This window comes from Camarhynchus parvulus, chromosome 17, assembly GCF_901933205.1.
Source record: "Camarhynchus parvulus chromosome 17, STF_HiC, whole genome shotgun sequence".
Classification (NCBI taxonomy): Eukaryota; Metazoa; Chordata; class Aves; order Passeriformes; family Thraupidae; genus Camarhynchus; species Camarhynchus parvulus.
The window spans coordinates 10,221,406-10,232,413 of NC_044587.1; the positions used below are offsets into that span (position 1 = coordinate 10,221,406).

Below are 11,008 nucleotides of genomic sequence, written 5' to 3' on the forward strand. Positions count from 1 at the left end.
CCATGCCCCTGCTGCTTAGAGCACCTTGCAGAGGCACATTCTGCTCCAGGAGCAGTGCTCCTTGGCAGGAGAGGCTGCTGCAGACCCTGGCATTAAACCTGGCGTTGGGTTAACCCTTCTCCTGCCATGCTGCTTGAAAAGCCACCGTGATGCTGTTTCCTGGAGGAATTTTTGGGTCGTATTCCCTGACCAGCTGGTGAGAGCCCTTCCCAGGGGTTACAGACTGCTGGGATGGGGCTGCCTGTATGCGGAGCCCAAACTCTCCCATGCGGACTGAGGCCAACAACTGTAGTATGGATGAGATGGTGAGTTCAGACCCGCCCTATCCCCGAGTAAAGAAAAAGCCACCCTTGTAAGTCAAGGGGACGGTGCGTTTCGTGTCATCACCGTGTTCAGGGAGGCGGTGACAGCGACGGAGCCGGCTGAGGCGCCCGTAAGAGCGGTGCCCTGAAGGAGAGCTCACAGTGCCGTAATATTGTGTGTAAACCCCCGAGCCTGCAGCCTGCAGCCTTGAAACCCTGCATCCCTGCAGCCCTGAAACCCTGCATCCCTGCATCCCTGAAACCCTGCATCCCTGCAGCCCTGCAGCCCTTAGAGCTGCCCGAGCCGGGAGGTGGGCTGTGTGTCCCTGCCGGGCACCCGGTGCGTGCTCCCAAGCAACCGGAGAGCCTTCGGCACCCTGCTCTCACCACGGGATGTTTTTCCCGACAGGGGAACGCAGCTCCTCCCCGTTAAACTGTTCTGGAAGGTGCACATTAGACTGGGGATTTTTGGGCGGGAATGGCAGCCCTGTGCCGGTGGAGAGGCCATGGTGGTGGCTGCAATCTCTGCAGCTCCCATTCCTGCCTGCAGCAGCTCTCTGGCGCCTGAGGAAGCTAAATCCCTGCCCATGTGTGTTCTCCTGGGCACCCCTGCCTGTTCCTACTGCCCTGCTCCCTGCTCACATCACCCTGCTCCCACTGCCCCATTCCCTCTGCTCTGCTCCCACTGCCCCATTCCCACTGCCCCATTCCCACTGTCCTGCTCCCATTCCCCTGTTCCCACTGCCCCATTCCCACTGCCCTGTTCCCACTACCCCATTCCCACTGCCCCATTCCCAGTTTCCCTGTTCTCATTCTCCTGTTCCCACTGCCCCGTTCCACTGCCCCATTCCCACTGCCCTGTCCCCACTGCCCTGAAGTCCCCACTGCCTGTCCCCATTCTCGTCCCATTCCCATTTCCCTGTTCCCATTCCCCATTCCCACTGCCCCATTCCCTCTGCTCCCCACTGTCCCGTTCCCCTTGCCCTGCCTCTCCCAGCTGCCTGTGGAGGGAGTGCAGCAGCCAGGGGTGGCCAGACTGAGCCACTGTGGGGTTGTAGCCTTCCTGCCTACACTTCGGGAGCACTTTCACTGTCTGTGCCCCTGAATAGTTCAGTAAAACCGTCCCAGCTTTGGAGCAGGACTCTGATGCACAATTCCTTACAGGGAATTTCCCACCAAGCTTTGCGCAGGCAACACCTGCACCCGGCGGCATCGGCTGCAGGGCCATCACATCCATCAGCCTTGGTTATTTCCCCATCTGGGAGTGTGTCAGAGGGGCTCATCCCACAGCCCCTTGTAACACCATCGTGCCCAGTGTGCCTCCCCCCTTCCCGCGGTGGGGTTTGGAGCTGGGTGTTTTGTTGGGCACGGTGGGGAGCGCTGGGGCTCCTCGGGAGAGCTCTGCCGCTGCTTTTGTCCCCGAGCCCGGAGCCTCTGCGGACAATGGCAGGAAGCCGTGGCCAGCCCGTCTGCCGGGGCCGGAGCGGCCCGGGGAAGGCGCTCGGCGAGGGCCGCATTGTTTGGGCCCGATAAACTCCGGAAAGCCGGGCGCAGAATGGAAGGAAATGTCCGGAACCCTGGGCCCGGGGCTGCGGGGCTGAGCGCTGGGTTCCCACGGCCCGGCCGCGGGGGATGATCCTGGAAAGCGCCCGGCAGCCCCGGGGGCCCTGGGGCTCCTGAAACACCCCACAGCCAAGGCGGGCTCCGAGTGTCACCATGTCCCCTTGGTTCCATCAGGCCCTGCAGTGTCACAGTGCTCCCTGTGCTCCCTGAGGCCCCACATCACCCAGCCCAGGCCATTGCCCTGGTTCCAGTCACTCCCAGTATGATCCCAGTGACCCCCAGTCTCACTCAGGATATCCCAGTTGCTCCCCAGCATGCTCCCAGTCACTCCCACTTCCTCCCAGTTGCTTCCAGCATGATTCCAGTTGCCCACAGCTACTCAGAATCACCATCAGTGCAGTTCCAGTTGCTCCCAGTATATCCCAGTTTTCCCCAGCACAGTCCAAACTGCCCTCAGCATGCTCCTGGTTACTCCCTGTATGATCCCAGTCCCCCTCAGTGTGATCCCAGTTCCACCCAGTATGATCCCAGTTGCACTCAGTCACCCCTAGTACAGTCCCTCTCACTACCAGTATGATCTCAGTGGCCCCCAGTATAGACACAGTCACTCCCAGTTGCTCCAAGTTGCCCCCAGTATGGTCCCAGCTGTTCCCAGTGTTGTCCCCTCCAGTATGGTTACAGACACTCCCAGTCACCCCAGTTTCCCCAGTATGGTTACAGTTGCCCCCAGGAGGACCTCACTCATTCCCAGTACATCCCAGTTGCCCTCAGCATGCTCATTCCCAGTCACCCCGGTTGCCCCAGCATGGTTCCCCCCGGGGGTCGGGATGCGGGGCTGGCCGTGAGCGTCTGCAGCGAGCGGGGATGGATGGAATGCTAAAGCCCCCGGGCCGTGGTGATCCCGCGGGTCTCCCTGCCTGGTGCCAGGCTTTGTGGCTGTGCTGGTGCTGCCTGGAGCTCATGGCACACCCCAGATCCCCTTGGTTTGTCCAGGCTGCCTGGAGCAGTGCTCAGAGAGGAGACTTGTAAACTGCAATGATATGATTCAGTTATAGGTGAACTGCTCTGATTTCTCCTGCCTGAGGACTGCTGGGAACTCCTGATTGATTTTAGGTGCCCAGCCTGGTTCTGGGGGCGCTCTGTGGGCAGTGGCAGGATCCCTGTGCCCATTCAGGAGTAGGAGTAGGAGCATCAGGAGTGGGGATTGAATGTCCTCCCTGTAGGAGGTTCCACTGTCAGCACCTTGAACCTGGAGGGTACCTGGGCCAGCAGCCCTGGGGTCTCCCTGGATGCTCCAGGAGCACCATGGGCTGAATTGGCAGAGGATGAGTGAGGGCAGGGAGGCTCCTGTGTCAGGAGCTTGTCCCATGCCACTGCCATGCTGAGGAAGGGGCCCTGTGGGTCTGGGCTGTGTGCTGTGGGGATGCTGGCCCTGCAGGCTGGTGACACAGAGTGACACCGTGGGCACGTCCTGGTGTGGTGACAGACACTGTTCTTCTGTTCCCCCCAGCTGAGTGGAGCAGACCCTGAGTGCAGCTGTGACGAAGGGGACGAGACCTCCCGCAAGAAGCGCAGCAAGAGCCTGTAAGTGTCACACTGGGGGTGGCACCAGGGGGTGCCAGGGCTGTTTGTGGGGTCAGACACCTCGGCCTAGCCCTGCTGGAGCCCTCAGGATCCCTGTCTTCCCCCTAACTTTTTCCAGCAGCAAAGCCATGAGCTGGGGTCTCACTTCAGAGGGAATTGTTTCCAGGGAGGATGCGGGGTGTGCTGGGGGCACTGCCCAGCCCAGCTGGGAGCGCCCCCTCCCACCGAGCCCGGGCAGGGCAAAGACACCGGCTCCGGGGAAAAACAGCGTGCCCGGGGTCAGGGAGAGGACATGGAAGCGCTGAAATCTGAGCTGGGGGCCTCCTTCCCGCTGGCCCCATGCCGGGAGGAGGAATGGGGAGGTGGGATGGGGAGGGTCAGGCTCAGCCCTCGCGGCACATCCGCGGCAGCGCGCTGGGAGCGGGGACCGCGGGGACCCCCGAGGGACACCGGCAGCTCTCTGCTGCCCCCGGTAAGGCTTTGGGGTGCCAAAAAGCGGGTGCGAGCAAGGACAAGGCAGCCGTGGCCTTTGCCGTCCTCGAACACAGCTGCAGCTGAGGGGGGCAGAGGCACGAGTGAGGATGTGCGGCAGCGAACTCCTCTGAACGCGGGTCCGGCCGGCGCCGGGGGTGCCCCGTGCCCTGCGCCACGTGTGCCTGCTGCCCTGCTCCGTGCTCACATCACCCTGCACCCTGTGCCGGGCAAACGGAGCAGCCACACGTGCTTGGAGCGGCTCGGGGTGCTGGGGGGCTGCGCACGCAGCTGCCCGGCCTCGCTGCTGTGCCAGCGAGCGGCACTGTCGGCCCGCGCTGCCGCATCGCTGCCGCCTATTTTTAGCTCTTTTTATTATTTCCCTCCCCAGCACTCGAAATGGAAACGAAGCCCTTGGAGCAGGGACGTCCCCCCGGCCGCGTGGGGAGCGGGGCTGGCGGGGGAGGCTGGGCCCCCCCGGGTCAGGAGAGGGCTCCGCTCACCTTGAGCGGCGGGGGATGCTCGGGGGATGCTCCGGGGAGCCTTGGCAGCGCCATTGGCTGCGCCGCGCCGTCCCTGCCGGCCCCGGGACTATTTATGGGGCGGGGGCCGCGGGGCCGCACTCGCTCCTCTCCCGGCACACGCTGCCGGCCTCCATGTACCACGCCATGGTGGACTTTTCGGAAAAATACCTGGAAAGGTAGGACACCCAGCGTCCTGCGAGGAAGGGGGATGCGCTGCCCTGGGGATGGTTTGGAAGCAGCGCAGGGTGATGGTGCTGGGCCTCGTGGTCATGCTGGGGTGCTGGGGCAGATCAATTTACAGCGGCAACTCCGCAGTGAAATCAGCAATTATTTGTGGAATTATTTTTGCTGGGGCATTTATTGTGCAGTGTGGCTGCAGCTGGGGGCTGTGCTGCCCGTGGCTGTCACAGCCTGGGTCGGTGCCACTCCTTCTCTGCAAGGATGTGCAAGAAGAACAGTATGTGGAAGTTGGGGAGCTTCCTTAGGAGGCGTTTGCCTGGTGTGTTCCAGCTGGAAAATCCACCCAGGAGCCAGGATCACCTGCCTGGTGTGTTCCAGCTGGAAAATCCACCCAGGAGCCAGGATCACCTGCCTGGTGTGTTCCAGCTGGCCTGGTGCCGAGAGCTGTGCTGTGGGGGCAACCCTCGTGTGTCACACAGGGGGTGTTCAGAGCTCTGCCAGCCCCGCCGGGTGCCCAGTGCTGCCCCCGCTAAACTGGGAGCAGTGCTGGGAACAACTGGGAACTGCTGCCCCACTAAACTGGGAGCGTGCTGGGAACAACTGGGAACTGCTGCCCCGCTAAACTGGGAGCGCTGCTGGGATTGCTGCTCGAGGCTGTGTGGATGGCTCGTCCCGTGCGCTGGCGCGTCCCCGGCTGCCGGCGGCGCTGGCGGCGCAGCGATGGGAGGCAGATGCTGTTTGGAGCGTGGGGCTCCGTGTTTGGATCTGCTTTTCCCACATTAGCGGGTGCCTGGGAGCAGCGGGATGTGCTCCTGCTGGGATCACAGCCCAGGGGGTGTGAAGGCAGTGAAAATGTGTCCTTGAGGGTATGGATGGCACCAGGGATTGAGAGAGATTGCCCTCTACAATCACTCTGTGGCTCACTGGACTGAGCCCTGGGGTTGTTGCACCTTTTATTTCACCCTCCTGGGACTGGAGAGAGCTGTGGGTCTGGAGAACATCACCTGGAGTGGGATGGTGCATCCGTGCCCTGAATCCCTCCTGTCCCCCTCGTGTCCCTGGGCATGGCTTGGCCAGGTAGAGGTGGCTTCTCTGAGCATCCTAGCTGTGTGACCCGTGGCAGATCCTGTAACATTAAATTTGCAGAATCAGGAAGAGCAAGAAGTGGAAACTGAAGCTGCTTGCCTGATGAGATGTTGTCAGATAAGGAGCTTCAGACTTAGAGAGCAGAGTCCATGTGTGTTGAGAAAAGACTGATGCTCTTAAGTTTTGATAAGTACATTATATCCACAGGCAGTGAAACACTGTCTATGTGCACTTTATGATGAGACAGAAGAGAGATACTTTAAATGGAAGAAATTAAAAACACAGATGGAAGCTGTAATTCTTTCCAGTTATGAGTGTTCCAGCCACATGTAATTAAGATAGCAATATACTTGCTTTTTAATGAGTGCCAGATCAGTGCCATTGGAAGAAGACTGCCAGAAAAGGGAGTGAGAAGCAAGGCCCAAGCGCTAGAACTCGTCATTGCTGCATTTTTGGGGTTTTTGGGGGTTCGCTCCCGGTCCCCGCGGTGTCCGGGTGCAGTGACCGCGCGGTGCCACGCGGGGGCAGCACCGCCCGTCCCATCCTGCCCGTGCTGGGGGGCTCCTTTTCCCACGGCGCTTCCCAAAAATCCGCACAGCTTTGTGTGACTGGCAGCTCCCCAGGGCAACCGCGACCCCCACTGCCGTGTGTCCCTTAGTCTGTCTGTCCAGGGATGCTGGAGCGGGGGGACCCGTGCCCTGGTGACAGAGTGGGGTGTCTTTGCCCCAGTGCCCTGCGCTGCCAATCCCGGCCACCCTCTTAGGGAAATGTCCCCAGGCCATGTCCCCGCACGGGCTGGCACCGCAGAGGTGTGAACACCGTGGGGTGTGCGTGTGTGGGTGCCCACGCAGGGGGACACGGGGCAGCGCGGTCCCCGCTCCGCTCCCCAGCCCGCTCCGCCCCGCCGCCGGCCCCGCTGCCTTCCCCCGCGCTCTATAAATAACCCTCGTAAATCCTCGCCGTGATTATTTTTCCCCGCCGTCTCTTGAAAGGCCCCACTATCCGTCTCGGCGCTGATTTTTCCACCTTTCCTCAAGTTTCCCCAGCAACGGCAGAGCCGTCCCAGCCAGCGGCGGGGCTGACACAGCCTTTACTCACCCGCTCGCACTCCCGGGCCGCCCCACGGCGCGTTTAAAGCTCTCCGCGCTGAGCCCTCCCACTTCCCGTTCGCGCTGGAGCGCGGCAGCAGCGCGGCTCGGGCCGGCAGAGCGTCCCCGCTGTCCCCGCCGCTGTCCCCGCCGCTGTCCCCGCTGCCATGCCCTTCTTCCGCGACCTGTCCAAGCCGCAGCCGCTGGAGTTCCACGCCGAGATGCTGCTGGCGGTGCAGCGGCCGCACACGGGCAGCCTGCAGCGCCGGCACACCATGAAGGAGTAGGTGCTGGTGGTGGGCGAGAGGCCGGAGGGTCCCGGGGGTCCCCTCGCCCGCCCGCTCACACTCACTCTTCTCTCTAGAGCCAAGGACATGAAGAACCGCCTGGGGATTTTTCGGCGGCGGAACGAGTCCCCCGGAGCCAACCCCTCCGGCAAGCTGGACAAAGTGCTCAAATCGCTCAAGTAGGTGCTGCGAGCGGGCGGCGCGGGCGTGGGGACCGTGGGGGTTTGGGGACCGTGGGGGTTTGGGGACCGTGGGGACTTGGGCACAAGCTGTGGTCTGGAGCTCCTCACCTCCAGGGAAGCTGTGTTCACTCCGTTTGGGGAAGCTGTGGGCAAAGTTTTTGTGTCTGGAGGAGCATTTAATTTTTTTTTTTGTTGAAAATCTCCTCCTGGAGGGTGAGAGGTGCTGCCTGCACAGTGGCACCGCAGCAGCTTGGGCTGGAAATTTACCTGACAGCAGCGTTCTCCCAGTGCCTGTCTATGGAACTTTAACTGGCCAGAGGATGGTTTGAAAAACCACTTTGCTCTGGAGATGCTCCAGCAGCTGGAGACAAGCCCTCCCTGCTCTCGCTCCTGGCAGCTTCTCTGGCCGCTTGAATGGGGCAGCTGAAATCCCACTTTTCCACAGCTCTGCATCACCCAGGGCTATTTCAATTCTTCCTCAGACACCCCAAGTGCCACAGCTGCCCTCACAGACCCTCTGGGGGTGGATTTTCTTCCTGCCAGCCTAAAGGCAGCGGTTTCCTTTTGGTGGTGCTGCCTGGTGCAGAGCCTGGCTGTGCCTTCAGCTGCTCTGCCTGTCCAGTACCGAGGTGGGAGCCAGGGCCAGCCCCTCGGGCACACAGCGTGGCTTTATCCTCTGGAACGTTTAGCAGGAGCTGATCTGGGAGCTGGGAGCAGCTGTGCTGGGCTCACAGCCTGGCTTTTAATCCACTGGAAATGTTTAGCAGGCAGCAAAAGCAGCTTTTGCTGCTGAGCTTTGCCAACGTCCGTCCTTTCTCCACAGGCCCACTCCCGAGGAAGCGCTCAAGTGGGGGGACTCCCTGGAGAAGCTGCTGCTGCACAAATGTGAGTGTGTGTCCATCCCTTCCCCTTGTGTTTGCTGCCAGGGGAATATCCAGACACGTGCCTGGATAAAGCTGGGATTTCCTCTGTTAATCCCTTCCGGTGTTTGGGGATGCACAAAGCCAAATTAGCCTCTCCCTCGTCTGCCCCCCTCTTGCTCCTGCCCGGCCCAGGGGGGATCTTGGTGGCAGGGCCAGGGAGAGCTTCAGGTCGGGGTGCAGCCCCCAGCTTGGGGAGGAGGGGCAGGGATCCATGGCTGTGCCCAGTTTGGGGCTGTGCAGAGGGACCATGGAGCAGGAGCTGCTGTAGAACATCCTGAGCATGGGAGGACAGCCCTTCTCAGGCACCCCATCCTACACCCAGCCCAGGGGATGGCATGGGGGCCCTGTCCCCACTGCAGCCCAGCCTCCCTTCTGCCTCTGGGTGCTGCAGCCAGGCTGGGGATGTGGATTCAGCTCCTGGACAGGCTGTGCTGCCCTGGCAGTGCCATCGCTGCCTGTTTGCACAAGGGGCTTTTTTGGGCAGTGCAGGGAGGTGCTTTGGGCTGCAGCTGTGCCAGAGCTGAGGCTCCTGTGGGGCTGAGGGTCCTGTGGGGCTGCTCCCTGACTGTGAGCAGGAGTAGAACTATGTCCCTTCTCCCACAGACGGGCTCGCTGCCTTCAGGGCCTTCCTGCGCACCGAGTTCAGCGAGGAGAACCTGGAGTTCTGGCTGGCGTGTGAGGAGTTCAAGAAGATCAAATCCCAGTCCAAGATGGTGTCCAAGGCCAAGAAGATCTTCGCTGAGTACATTGCCATCCAGTCCTGCAAGGAGGTGAGGGCTGGGCTGGTTCCCACGCCGGTGTGCGGCTCCCGGCGCGGTGCCTGCCTGGGGAGCTGCTCACCAGCCCTGGTTCCTCTGCCCACAGGTCAACCTGGACTCCTACACACGGGAGCACACCAAGGAGAACCTGCAGAACATCACCCGCAGCTGCTTCGACCTGGCACAGAAGAGGATTTACGGGCTCATGGAGAAGGACTCGTACCCCCGCTTCCTCCGCTCCGACCTCTACTTGGACATAATCAACCAGAAGAAGGGCAGCTCCCCGCTGTAGGCCCAAGGACTGTCTGGGGCAGGCTGGGAGCTGTGTGTTTACATGGAATTGGGCAGTGGAGGCCTTCCCAGGAGCTGGTGGGAGCTCGCTGTGCTGCTCGTGCCCCAGGCCCTACGGACAGGGGCAGCTGAAGGCAGCGAGCCGGGGCCGAGGGCACCGCGGCCGGGCAGGCTGGCACTGCTGCAGCCCCACCATCGCTGGTACGACGCCTTCGGGGTGGCCCCGGCGTGGATTTAGCCTGGAGGGAAGCTCCCACAAGATACTGTGAAGCACCTGCCCCAGCCAGGAGCGTTGCTGGAAGGTGGAGAGTGAGCCCATCTCGACAAGGAGGAGGAGGAGGGGATCTTGTGCAGGGCTCTGGTGAGGGGACAGCAGCACCGACCTAGATGTGGTCCTGGATTAAAGCCTTGTGAACTGGAGCAGCCCCGGGATGCTGCTGTGCTTCCCTGTGCCCTGGGGCCTCGCGGCTGCCCCGAGCAGCTCTGGCAGGAGCCCGGCGCTTCCTTGGCTCGTGGTGGGTCCCCCTGGAGCAGCGAGAGCCGGGCCCTTGCCCTGCGCTGGAGGGTGCAAAGCACCCCCTCCTGCCCTCACCCCTGGTTTATTTATTGCCCTCCTGTAGCTGGACACGTTGCTGTGTGATAGGAAAGCCCCGTGTCCTCCCCGTTCCCAAGTTACAAGTGCAATATTTGTGTGTGTCGCGGCCGAGTTCTCCGGCGGAGTGGATGCCTTTTTCTTTTTGCAGGTGTGTAGATTTTGTAAGGTAGCAGGTTTTGTGTGCCAGACCCATTCCCTGGCAGCGGGCCGCTGGGGAGCCTGGTGTAAATATCAATTACTGAAGCCCTGACGACGGAGGGTTTGGTGGTGGAGAAAAGCAGAAAAGCAACTCTGAGCAGCAGCCGCTCTCCTGACTCTGGATAACAATGCTGTGTTGGGAAGCAGGGGTTCCTGCTGGCCCTGGCAGGGCAGGGTGCACTGCCTGCCTCCCAGTTTACAGTGCAAAGCATCTCTGCAGCTAGAAACAAACCTACATTGTCATGGTCATAGGTAAATAAAAGGAGAATATCATTTCTTGTAGCTGGCTTTTGTTCGTGCCGTGTTTGTCAGCACTGGTGGAGCCGTGCAGCCCTCGCCTCTCTGAAGAGTGTAAAATCCTGTTACTGTGTGCCTAAAGAAGGGAAAATCTGATTCCAGGAATTTCTGAGCTGTTTTTTATGATGGAGCAGCTGCCAGATGCTCCTGAGGCCAGGTCTGGGTGTAGGAGCAGAGTTTTGCCCAAAGTGAGACCGTTCCCAAGGCCAGCGGTCACTGCTGAACACAGCAGGGCACGAACCTCTGAGCAGGGAAATGCCCAAACACACCAGTGCTCAGTGCTGAGTGACCTCCTGCAGCTCCAGGTCCCTCTGGGGACACACCAAAAGCAGCAACAAAAAGCTGTTCCAGGTCTGTGCACAGCTTTGCCGGGCTGCTCCTCCCCAGGAAGGGCAGTGCTCTGGTGTGGGATGCAAATACTTCATAAAGGCTGTTCAGGGTGTGTGTGGTACCTGAAGTGCCACCTGGTTGTGGTGGGCCTTGGATGGCTCAGGAATGTGACTGTGGTGTCACAGGGCTGTGCTGGGCTGTGCTGTGGCTGTGCTGTGGCTGCCCAGAGTGCTGCTGTGCTGCCCAGGGCTGTGTGGCTGCCCCACCTGAGCACAGCTCTCCCCAGCAGGTACCAGCTCTGGGGAGCCGCCTGTTTTCCCTCTCCAAACAACCCGCAGGTGATGCCAGG

The 11,008-nt window shown here is 61.2% G+C and overlaps 1 protein-coding gene across 5 annotated transcripts in view; it reads left to right on the top strand.

Moving 5' to 3' along the window:
- Positions 1-10,314, top strand: part of RGS3 (regulator of G protein signaling 3) — a 64,215-nt gene extending 53,901 nt beyond the window's left edge. For 2 of the 5 annotated variants that reach the window (XM_030961566.1, XM_030961567.1), the window contains 5 exons: positions 3,376-3,449; positions 7,163-7,264; positions 8,091-8,152; positions 8,794-8,960; positions 9,055-10,314. In XM_030961566.1, coding sequence (XP_030817426.1) covers positions 3,376-3,449; positions 7,163-7,264; positions 8,091-8,152; positions 8,794-8,960; positions 9,055-9,240 — 591 coding nt within the window. In that variant the 3' untranslated portion in view covers positions 9,241-10,314. Of the gene's footprint in view, positions 1-3,375; positions 3,450-3,841; positions 3,922-4,401; positions 4,621-6,693; positions 7,082-7,162; positions 7,265-8,090; positions 8,153-8,793; positions 8,961-9,054 lie in introns of those variants that run through there. The other 3 variants (XM_030961570.1, XM_030961568.1, XM_030961569.1) reach the window with 3 other exon arrangements.
- The last annotated feature ends 694 nt before the right edge of the window (positions 10,315-11,008 follow it).